Source organism: Athene cunicularia (assembly GCF_003259725.1).
Source record: "Athene cunicularia isolate RWA chromosome 24 unlocalized genomic scaffold, athCun1 chr24_part1, whole genome shotgun sequence".
Taxonomy (NCBI): Eukaryota; Metazoa; Chordata; class Aves; order Strigiformes; family Strigidae; genus Athene; species Athene cunicularia.
In genome coordinates this window covers 1,858,646-1,870,682 of record NW_020799132.1, presented here as the reverse complement: position 1 = coordinate 1,870,682, position 12,037 = coordinate 1,858,646, and the positions used below count along the sequence as shown (strand labels likewise).

General features: G+C 51.8%; 1 protein-coding gene across 1 annotated transcript; it reads right to left on the bottom strand.

The window, feature by feature from the left end:
• Positions 1-215: 215 nt before the first annotated feature.
• On the bottom strand, positions 216-3,419 carry LOC113488530 (transmembrane protein 45B-like). Its single transcript, XM_026863768.1, has 5 exons — positions 3,212-3,419; positions 2,725-2,937; positions 1,444-1,628; positions 631-776; positions 216-345 (listed from the first exon to the last, which is right to left on the bottom strand). Exons 1-5 carry the CDS (start codon positions 3,396-3,398, stop codon positions 216-218), a joined length of 861 nt encoding a protein of 286 aa, XP_026719569.1. The 5' UTR covers positions 3,399-3,419.
• Positions 3,420-12,037: the final 8,618 nt, after the last annotated feature.

The following is a 12,037-nucleotide window of genomic DNA, read 5'->3' as shown; positions in this document are numbered from 1 at the left end:
AAATTAAAAACTCCCTCCCAGATGAGCCCGGTTTGCTCTTGCAAAGGGACACACAGGAAAGGTTTTGCATCTGCCACGCTCCGCCTTCAGGGTCCTGCCTCCCACTTCTGATGCTCAGTCATCAAGTGCCACTGTAGTTTATCAAAGACTAATTAAAAACCTTATCTCAAGAGCTCTAAACCAGCGGGGAAGATGTTTCCGTGCCCGCCATGGCCTCATTTGTCATCCGAGCCGCCCTCTGGCAGCAGGGCACCGCTGGAGCTCTTGTTGCCTTTGCGGATGCACATGCCACAGTCCAACTCCACGTCGATGTCCCCGAATTTCAGCTGGCAGGATTCGTTGCAGCTGCGGGAGGGACAGTGACACTGGTCAGGAGTTTGTGGGTAGCAAGAGCCATCGGCTCACCCCAGCCTGCTCAGGACCATCCGCTCTGCGGCGGCACCGGGCCCATCCTTCCCAGCCAAGACATGGACTAGTCAATGCTTGAACATACATGACCCCCATTTTCTCACCCTGTGCTACACTGGCGGCTGGATTTCCCAGGGTAGCACTGGGTCTAGGTATTGCTCTTGGCCATCCCGGCTTGTGCACGGTGCCGGGACCCCCCCAGGACCCCTCTCCCCGATGTACCAGCGAGATGCAGCAGAGTTTGCTGCCAAGATGGCAAGCACGCCCGCGTAGTGCCAGCAGAAGCACATGGTGAGGAACGTGAAGTTGCTGTGGTCGGTCTGATCCCAGCCCGGTCCTCCCCACGGAGGGGACAGCACAAACCCAATCTGGTGGCAGACAGAAGAGATGGGAGGCATCAGCATGGCTCAGGCTTTAGCACATCCCTCCTCACTTCTCCTCCTGTTCTTAGCCAAGCTGTTGCAGCTGACTACAGATTAGAGGCACAATAATCCCAAGTAACACCCAGACCACTGCCCTCTGCACCCCCAAGCATGCTTGTCTCCCCAGACTGACACAGGGGAGTGCTTCAGGAAGGGAGGGATGCTCTGTGGACAAGCTTAGGGCTCCCAGTGCAGCCCAGCATCCCCAGAGAAACACAACCACCCAAAGGCTGCATCACCACACTCCGCATTTCTCCCCAAACCCCAAGCTGGGCAATTATGTGAGAGGTTTCCAGATATTTGCAGTCACTTGGAACAAACAGAGGAAGAAATTGGACCTAATAAAAAGGACAAAACCTCATGGATTGTGGTTTCCCACCCCTGTGAGGCTGGATTTCCATTTAGCATGCAAGTTTGTCCATGCTGCACACATGCCTATCTCCACAGTGACAGCTCTGGCACTAAGCCTCATTTCCTCTTCATATATACTAAGATATTCCAACCAGCCTACAAGTCTAACCCCAACAGATGTGCCATGAAGGGTAGAGCAGCCGCCCTCCACTTGCCTTCCTGTGTGCGAGGCCCACTGCTCAGATGCTGGATACGCACTGACCTGCCAAAGCCAAGAGCCCTGCAGAAGGAAGGAGCTGGTCCTGAAAGTCTCCAGGATGACGTGGTCACGGACAAACACCTCGAGGAGGGCAGAGAGAGCTCCAGCAAAGATTGCCACGGCCAGCAGGGAATGGAGGTGGTGGTCCAGCACAGCATCACTGTAGTCATGGAAACAGAAGAGCAAACCTGCCAAGATTCACACCGCATTAGAACAGGATGCTTCTGGGATTTGTTTTTTAAAAACACATCTGAAAACTGAGATTTATGCTCCAGGTCTTGCTATGCTCTGCCTGGTGGGAAGAGCCAGACAGCAACCTGCTGTCATCACCTTGGCTCTGCAGCTCCCAGTGCTGGGTGTGCTCTGCCCACAGAGGAGCCCCCATCGCTGCGGGGACCACCCACCCCAGTCAGGGCTGTCAAGAGGAGCACAACGAGGGGGCCCTTCAGCTCAAAAGGTGGCAGGGAGCTTTGTGCCAGGGTTTGTCCCTCTGTGCATCTGACCAAGGTGGGGGGACAACACCTTTTTGGGACTGCAGAGAACACCAGCTGCTTGTCACCAGGAGAAGCACCTCCCTAGGGCCTCCTCACCCCAAAAAGGCCATTGAATGACTCGAGCGTGGCCAGAGAAGGGCAATGGAGCTGGGGCAGGGTCTGGAGCACAGGTCTGCTGGGGAGCGGCTGGGGGAACTGGGGGGGTTCAGTCTGGAGAAGAGGAGGCTGAGGGGAGACCTCCTGGCCCTCTGCAACTCCCTGCCAGGAGGGGGCAGAGAGGGGGGATGAGTCTCTGGAGCCAAGGAGCCAGCGCCAGGCCCCGAGGGAATGGCCTCAAGCTGCCCAGGGCAGGGTCAGGCTGGCTCTGAGGAAGGATTTCTGTGCAGAAGGGGCTGTTGGGCGTTGGGATGGGCTGCCCAGGGCAGGGGGGGAGTCCCCGGGGGGGTTGAAGAGTCGGGCTGAGCCAGCGCTGAGGGATCTGGGGGAGTTGGGAACGGTCAGGGGGAGGGTCATGGTTGGACTGGAGGAGCTTCAAGGGCTTTTCCAACCTGGATGATTCTGTCATCCTCTGTGCACACGGAGCATCCAGCCAGAGTCAGATTCATATTTGAGAGGAACAAGGAGGGGGTGACTGCGGCACGTGGCCTGTGTCATTGTGCATCTGCATGCCCTCCAGCTCTGGCTGCTTGTGCAGCACCTCGCCAGGCCCAGGGATTTTGGGCTGCCACACATCGGTGACCCTCCCAGCACCTCCCCTGACCCACGCTCCCAGGCACCGCGTGCGATTCACCTTCGATGAACAGCGCCACAGACAGCGAGAGCCGATCTAAGCCAAGCGGCAGCTTGAGCGGGGAGTGTGAGACGACGTCCACGATCCCCGAGAGGAGGAAGAAGAAGTAGATGGTGGTGTAGTGCCAGTGGGTGAGGTCTGTCCAGCTGTGCGTCTCGGGGCTGTACAGCTGCAGGTGGGGACCAGCAGGAACAAACTGCTCGACCAATATCCCTGGGCAGAGAGTGGAAAGGTCACAGTTTCCTTTTATACAGGGGAAAGGACTACAGTTGCAAGGAAAAGCTTCCTGCAAGCTTAAGTCGTAGTGGTATTTGCCCAGAGGAATGGTAGCAAGATCTCATTACAGAGGGTGCCACAAGCATGTCCCCAAGCCCTCCCACACCAGCCGCAGCTGTTTCCCCACTACAAACAGCCCCAGTTTCCTGGGGGAGAGCAGACACAGTGCCAGTAGATACTGGGGCAGAGGCTCATCATCATCATCTCTTACCTGCTAGAGCAAAGAAAGCTTTGACCGCCCCTTCAAAGAATTCCACGCGCTGGATCCCATGGCTTGGCTGGCTCTCAGCAGTGGCTTTCCGCCTGAGATACTTCAGGGGGTATCGTATGGACCACCAGAGACCAAAAATGAAGAAGAAGGTGCCCCGGAGGGCACTGCCAAGGAAACTCGTTGGCATCAGGCTCGCTTGCTGGACCTGCAAGGACAAACGGTGCCTGGGGACCAACCCAAAGTATCCCCAAGAGGGATGTCGGGATGCTCAGCACCCCCAAACATCCTCATCCAGACAGAACGGGAGTGCACAGATTCACTATTAGCTGCAAACAGATGTGACATCACCTCAGAGAAGCTGCCATTGTGCACGACTGTATATATGTGTACACACAGACACATGTGGATGTACCCACGCAATCATCAGGACTTCATCGTGCCAGAGAAAAATCCATTAGCACACAAGAAAGCGTAACAGCTACATGCTATTAAAGAGGAACCATAACAAACTTTTTGCTAATAAAAAGTGACATGACAATTATTTCCTCGGAACATAAACTCCCTCCAAACTCGGTAATTACTAGGGCGTGAATCCAGCCAGCGCGTTCAGCAGCTCCAGCCAGCCAAGGCTCTGCTGGGCCCTACAACAATAGGAGGAGGCAACCCAGGAACCATTACCATTTCCAAAAGGAGTCTCATGCATATTCCACACAACCTTCCTGTCACACACAAGCGGTGATTTCACACAAGGGAAAGAGATTTCATCTTCAGCAGGAAGAGCTCGAAGACCAGAGGCGTGAAAATTGCCTTTGCGCTAAGCCAGACCAGCGTCACTGAGTGCCAGCAAGGATGGAGAGGAGCAGAGGTATGGCAGTGTGGCCAGGCAAAGTTATATCCTGCAAAGTATTTAAGCCCATACTCAAAGTATTGAAAAGAATCCCCAGAGCAGCAAGCACAGAAGGGAGTAAGTAATCATCTAAAAGCTCATAGCGGTCAGCTTTTGATGTTACCTTGGGATGGCCTTGTTTCCTCCAGCAAGACCCCTCTCCTTGCTCTCTGAATGCATCTACCACCTAAGGAGGTCTCACTCTTTCCCTCCTCAGGGGCTTCCTGGTCCTTTTCCACAGCTCAGATGTGCGCGGAAAAAGGCATTACTCATCCTGAAGCTACCACACTGACTTGCCCTTGCATCACAAATCACATCCTCGCTGTGTTTATAAATACCAAAGCAAATTGCAGAGGCTGGATGAACAACTCCAGCACGTTCTCCAAGTCCTCCCACACTAGAAAGTAATTAGGTGCTGCAAAATATGGGTAGGATGTGGCGTGGCAAGTGCCTTAGGTGAGGGAGAGCTCTGCAAGCTGTCCCTGGTCGGGTTTTGGCTGAAGAGCTGGTCGGTCGAACCGGCTCAGCCCCGCGTGGGCAAGCACGGGGTTTGGATGTAAGGACTATCGTCACCCATTGCATCCCCGGGACACAGGTAACCTGGGGAAGGCCCAAAGCTGTTTACATGGTGTAAAGGTTTCCTTTCAGGAGGGAAGTTACTAAACAGCCTTTCAGGCAGGTGAGAATCGCCCCATCCCAGGAGCGGGCCTGGGGCTCGGTGGTGGCTTTCTGCTCTAGTGTGGATGCCGACGCTCGGGTGGATGGGCTCACGGCCCATGGCTTCCCTGATGACAGCCTGGACTCCCAGTCCAGGGCATGTATCTTCCCTGCACCGGCATCCACACGCTGAAGTGACTAAGAACAAACCCTATCAAAGCACATTTAAGTAGCACACAATTGCACGATATGTAACCAAATTTTACCATTGTCCTACAGGGACTGGGACTGCAAGGGCAACAGCCTGAAGCTGGAGTCAGGAGCATACCCTGATTAAGATATGTAGCAGGAACGTTAATTTGACGTGCTTAATTGGAGGAAAGGAGGAGAGCAAAGACATCTCAGTGCCCAGACATCAGACATGACAACAGACATGTCTCACCTGCTGCATTGAGGCTACTCCAAGCCACACGAGCATCCAGCTTTAACCCAGGGGTTCATCACATCCTCCAGGCATCCCCCCCTTGCCTTAGTTACCGGCAGACCCCAAACCACTCTGTTTCAGAGCTGTCCCTGGGATCTCCTACCCCGACTATCCGTCTCCTCAGCAGAGCAGCCTCACTCTTCTTTACTGTGCCAGGGACCCCTCTGCTTTGTAACCTCTCAGCAGCCCCATCCAGCAAAGCTTTTGGTAGTTGCCACAGGTCCCGTTTGCTTCCCACCACCCGGGCACAGCTCTTCAGCAGCCACCATGTATTCGTAGGCATCTCTTATTTAAGAAGGGTGCCCTAAACCCACCCTTTGGTCAAGCAGAAGATTGGATGTAGCCTCCACACACACATAAAAAAAAACCCCACCAAACCACAACAAAACCCCAACACCTTCTTTTATAAAACAGCCACTATTTTGCAGAGCAACCAGCCAGGTTTCCAAGCAACGGTCCCCTTGCACAGCTCACATATTTGAAGCACAGAAAAACAAGGCACCCCACATCCACACAGCCCCTCGACCCGCCCCCTAGCCCAAACCTGATACCTCTCACCCACCGGCTTCCCCCAGCCCCGGCATTTGAGTCCACAATCCCATAAAAGCTGATTAAGCTCCAAGTGAGCCGCAGCCAGGAAAAAGAGCACCGCTTGAGGAGAGGCACCCAGGTTATTTATTTTTCCTGTGAGCTAGTTTGTCTGTCAGAGGACTTGAAATACGGCTGCAGTCAGAAGTTATTACCTGAGCTGCCCTTCTCCCTGCACAGCTTCCAGGCTGAGATGCTTTTGCTTAACAGCCATACGGGAGCTGCCTGCTCTCCTCACGGTGCCTCGCACTGACTGCTCGCTCGGGAAGGATGGCATTTCTGCCCAATTTTCCAGCCACTGCAGCTCCAGGTCTGTCACCATCAATAATTTTGGCCTCATATGAGAACTCGCTCCAGCTAACATGGGGAAATTGATGCTGTCCATGCGGGCACAGGAGTATCCCCTACAAGCACCCATGGGTGCAACCATCCGCCTGGCAGGCAGCATCATTTGGAGGCTCTTCTCTTTGTGGATCCAGCCTTGCTGCCAGGCACATATCTCTTGTGCCAACAGCCCTCACTCAACAGAAGAGGCACAAACCCCCTATCCATCTACAAATAGGATGCACCTCCAACACCTGATAACCTCCCCCAAAAGACCTAAAGACATAGAAACCCAGCCATAGCCCACGATTACTAGGAGTCTATCTCCATCAGAACCACTTCCACCCACCTCACTGGTGGCTGTCATCACACTAAATCTTTGCCTTGCAGAGATGGACTCCCCATGTCCCTTCCTCCCAAGCTCAAGCAGCCATGTCCACCCCGTGGCACAGCTGCCCACCAACGTATTTCTCTCTACAGGTAGAAGATTTTACCTGCAACTCCTGCCTGTCCTTCTCCCTCTCCAGATGTGGCAGCGAGGAGCAGTTATTACTCAGAAGAGGCAGATAAAGAGAGAAGACACAATGGGGAGGTGGCCCTTAGACAGGATGTTTAGAGCTGAACATCCTGCGGGCCAGTTCAAAGCACGCTGAGTCAACCGGCTTTCACAACCTGGGACACCTCGTGTCTGCTATTAACAACAACAACAAAAAAAAAGTCTCCCGGAATTTGCCACAAAAAACAGGATGAGCAGCCAGTTCCCGTTCCCACGGCAACCACATATATTCAGTTATTGTGTTGGTTTTTTTGGATGACCGGAGAAGGAGCCAAGAAGAGACAAGGCTGCAGCATCACCTGATGTGGCCAGGCTCTGCTGGAAGGGCTCTGAAGTCTCTGAACTGGGCCACCGGATACATGATGACCCTTTTAGGGGGGTCTGGCCTTAAAAAAAGTGCCTATAGGCAGGAAATTTTGAGCCAGGAGCTCTCAAACCAGAGCAGAGCCCTTCTGAGCTCCATCTCCCCGTCCACAGCAGCTAAGAGGAAGGGGACAATGGCCCTCTCTCCCCCAAAAGATAGGTTGGCTGGACACAGCAGCCTGTTTCCATTTGTTTTTACCCATCCAGTGCTTGACACTGCTGATCACATCACGGATGGCCGCGCGCCCAGCCTTAGCACCTCACCGGCTGCAGAGATGAGCAACACAAGTGCCTCAAGGCAAATAAATACCACGAGCCACCCCAGCGTCCCCGTCTCTCTCCGAAGCACCGAGTTGATGGCGCAGCAACACTCAGCACCACCCAGGAGCACTGCCGGAGCCTCCAACCACGAGCACTAACAACCCCTCAGTGCCTCCCCGGCCCAGTATTTCTCTGGGTTGCAACCACACACGCGTGACTCCTCGTGCAACCGAAAAACCCCAAGCGAGGCCGCGGGATAAGCCATGCCCAGCCCCAAGGCTGGAACAGCACAGAAGCAAACCAGCCTGCGGAACCCTCCCCAGGGTGACGGGCTGCTCTCCAGCACAGCCATAAAAGCCACCAAGCCATAGCCAGGAGCTCTTTTATACCCATTATCTCCCTATCAGCAGTAGCAAGTAGGAGGAAGGAAGGAAAGGAGAAGCTGGTGGTGGTGCTGGCCCATTGCTGCTCACCTCCAACAGTGCTCGGGGAGCAAGATGTGTTGCAGAGGGCTGAGCACGGGCACAAAAGGGTCCTGTAACACCAGGGAAGCCCACAGCAGCAAAGGGACTTCCACAAACACAGGCAGCTTCGCCCAAGCGAAAGCTGCAGGAGCTTGTTGCCGTGTTAAACCCAGACACGGAGAGAGAAATGCAACCCCCATAGGAGCTCTACCTTACAGACCTACCTCTAAAAATAACAGAGCCAGAACAGCACACCTTTCTTGCTGCAAAAAGAGCAGCAGGACCGTCAGGGACCTCTTTGCAGCTTAGTTTTATTTTCTGCAACCACCCAGCCAGACAAACCCTTACTCCAAAGGGCAGCCGAGCACACAGCCACTTCCTAAGCAGGGTGACTCAAATCCTTGGAGAAAGTGGGAAAAAGTGAGCTGGGAGGGCAGCAGCTGGAGGGAGAGGGGAGGAAATGAGGCCCAGCTGAAACCTATCTGCTCAGAGGCTGAAAGTGCCTTTTTCCAGGGCCAGCAGGATGTAAAGCCCCTAGAGAAAGGTTTCTATGAAAAGGGCAGCTGGTATTAAAGTCAGACAGTGAAAAAAGTTGTAGGTGTATGAAATGGTTGAGGAAAGGAGGTTTCTACCTTTTTAAACCATCCCTGCCATAAAAATGAGAATGAAATTGTGGGAAGTGATCGGGAGCAACAACTCGATGAGGGGGTACCTGGAGAAAGGATGGGTAACTCCCCCCCGGTCACAGAGGGGTCACTCACACACTGTGAGTGCTAAAATCACTGTGGGCATGAACGGATGCAACTCCATTACAGTTCCTGAGCTGCAGACCACTCGGGCGTGGAGGAGTATTATGGGATTGCGCCAGCACATGCCTGCCCTCCTCTTCCTCCCAGGGAGAGAAGGGGGGAGGCAGATCTGTGTCTGACCCGCTCCAGCCCTTCTAATGTTCTCAAGCTAAACCCTGAACTGCATTTCATTATTATATTTTTTCTTCTTTTTTCTTTTTTCTCAGCTGTAACTGCAACATCCTCTCCCCAAAGGTTCATCATCAGCCTCGGTGCTAATGAAAAAATGTGATAATGTTTGCCTACTTCCTGGGGGTGGTGGGAGGCACAATCTAATTAAAGGTTTGCCAGCAGCTCAAGCACTGCAGATGGATGGTTGTTCGGGAAGTGCAAAGTATTATTATTATTATTATGACGAATGCTAACACCAGCTTTCATAAACAGGCAACAGAGGAGGTGAAGCAGGTGGTATAAGCATAGGCAGGGCTTGTTCTGCTGCCTACACCATCGTTTCAGCCTTACATAAATGTGGCCATCAAGGGTGGCAGCGGTAGGTCCCATCTCTGCCCGAGGAATGAGTGGCTCGTGGACAGGCTGTGCTGGGGCTCTTGATGAAAGGTTTGTCTTTCTAGCTGGAGGAAGAGTCAGCTGCCAAGATATTTGGCTGCTTTTGGGGGGTGTTGTCTGGGTCCCTTCGTAAGAGGAGGTTAGATATTACCCTTGGGATGATCGGCAGCTCCTTCCTGCCTCGGATGAGCAGGTCACTTATTTCAGGAACACCAGCAGCCCCCACCTTTGAGTGACACTGTCCAACAACATCAGCCTGCAGTTACACAAGGCAAAAAACACCCCTGAGACATCACCCAGGGCATTACAGTCCTTTTAAAGCCAGCTGTGGATGTGGCTACAAATACACCTCTGGTCCACTCCAGCTGCACGGCCAGTGGGTCCAGTACAGAGACACTAGCTGATAATTCAATTTATATGGTGAAAAACATGATCCAGGCCTACTGGTTGATATTAAGGTTGGGTTAAAGGCACTACTCCTTTTAGGACTGGTGAACCTACCACATAAGAAATAAATGTGAGGATGGCTGGTGATTGTACCTTGCTATATCATAAGCCACCTCTGGACCATGCACCCAGCAACCTTCAGGCCCTTGTTTGGGTACCTAAAGCTACTTACAAATGTGGGTTTTTTTTAGCTGAAACAAAAATTGTTGATTCTCATCTGGAAATGAACATTGCCTGTATTTTCTTAATCACAGGCTGTATCTCTCCTCCTTCTCTGACCTTCATACCTTGGGAAAGAATGCGCTCCAGAGTTGGAAAACAAATTAGCAAGCGCTATACTGACAGTCCCGGGATGTTTGTAGGAGCGGGGAGTTAATGAGGCAGACAGAAACTATTCCAGACACGGGGTGCCACAGAGGGGAAAAGTGCTTTGTGGCCACGTAGTGGCAAGGGACAGAGAAAACCTCGAGGTGAAGGAGATGGTGACTTGATTAAGAGCAGCAAAGAGAGCCGTGAAAAATCAAATCAGCCCTCTCCCCCCTTCAAAAGCAAGCTTTTAAAAACCAAGGTCAGCTTTCAACTGTGTGCCCCGGGGTGGAGGTAACCTCTGACTTTTGGGGGTGGCAAGGAGGAGGGTGGCTGCGAGGTGACTGCGAGGAGCCAGCCTGGAGCACGGTCCTGAGCCTCCAGCACCAGCTTTGCCACCTGGTGCTGCCCTCATGTGGCTATTTCGTGGGAATGGTGACGATTGGTCTTTCTTCTAAAAGAAAATAATTCAGAGCACCACACAAGGGCTTTTTGCTGTTCAGTTAAGCTGATCTCTGTCCTGCAGTACGCAAGGTAACTCGGTTTGTCACCCTCCAAACAGGGTTTTCTCTGTGCATTGGCAGGTGGCAGCCTGCAAAACGCTCTTCCCCGGGTTGTGTCTCATCGTAGCAGCAAGAGGAATTCGTGCGGTTTAGAAAAACTCTTCCACTTGGCAGAAAGAAAGTGTCTGCAAAGTGCTCATCGCGCTCAGCAGTTGCAACTCATGAGAGTTAATTGCGTGGAGTTTACCAGATGGATTTATGGAGATGTTTTGCTCTGCTGCGTAATTCTCTTCACACGGAGCCTGTTTGCACCTCCGATATCCAGCCCTGCAAAATAAACTGGCTCGGTGGAGGAAATAGAGACAAGCTGGCATTCAAGGGAAGCCAGTTAGTCTTTGCAGCACTGTTAATAATCACTAAAATCCAGCTGTAGCCCCCTTAATCTGCAACAATCTCTCTGCACAAGGGGAAAGGGTGGTAAAAGATGAGCTTTGGCTTCCCCGGTGTGAGCACACAGTCGCAGACGCCTGCACCTGCCAGTACCTGCTTTTCTCTTCAGTCATGAACACGAGCACAAAAATCAGCTGCCCTCTATCCTCCCCCCTTTTCTCATGCAGCAGTGAGAAGATTCAGTGCAGAGCATCCTTCCAGCCCCAGGGTTTGAGACATGAACAGCTGCAATTTAGCTTGTGCTGGTGATATTTTTCATATATATATATATATATATATATATATATATATATAAAATTTATTTATTTAAATCCCTGTACTCACTACTGGCACATTTTCCTCCTGTCTAGGAGGTGGCATTTCCAGTCACTTTTTTGCAAGAAATTAGCTGGCAAAGGCAGGCTAAAAACAAAACATGTGCCTGTTTCATCTCACTTTCCCAGCTGAGGGGTTTACTTTCAGTGGAAAACTGGGACGTTTTATGAATCCCTGCTGCTTAGCCATGTATCTTACAACCCTTCAGGCTTTACAGGTCTGAGGAATGGATTTGTCTAAGCTATTATTATGCACTCTATAATTTATCAGACTAAAATTTAAGGATATCAGCTCAGCAAGGATTTTTCTTTCACATTTATTCATTCTTTCAGCCTTTATGTTAACATGAAAACTATTAACAAAACCCCTCCTTAGTTCAAAGCTTTGTTAATAAAATTTGCATTGTGCACAATCAAGCTGTGATGCTGTAAAGTGACACAATCTCACATTCAATGCTCTTTTACACCTCTTCCTTGGGATGATTCCTTAGTCCAGAGGTACACGACCTCAGCCTGGAGCAACAAGTCAAAGCCTCCAGGCTCTTGGAAAAGTCAGCGGGCCAAAGGATGCCCCCCATCACTATGGAAACACACATTGCAATCCGTAGGACGAAGCGATCTCACCACGTTGAATTTCTGCGCTTAATTTTTGTTGCTAAAAATCACTGCAAACAGGGCTGATGTCAGAGACGGTGATAGCTGGGTACAGACGGAGGGCAGCTGCCCTCTGTGTGCTCCACGTGTTTCCCAGCAGCAGCAGAGGGGCACTTCGCTCTTCCAAAACATAAATATTTAATTAGATTTGAAATTTTGTTTTCTTCTAGCAAACAGATTCTTCGTGTATTTGGAGAAGGGGATTGCACCCTCT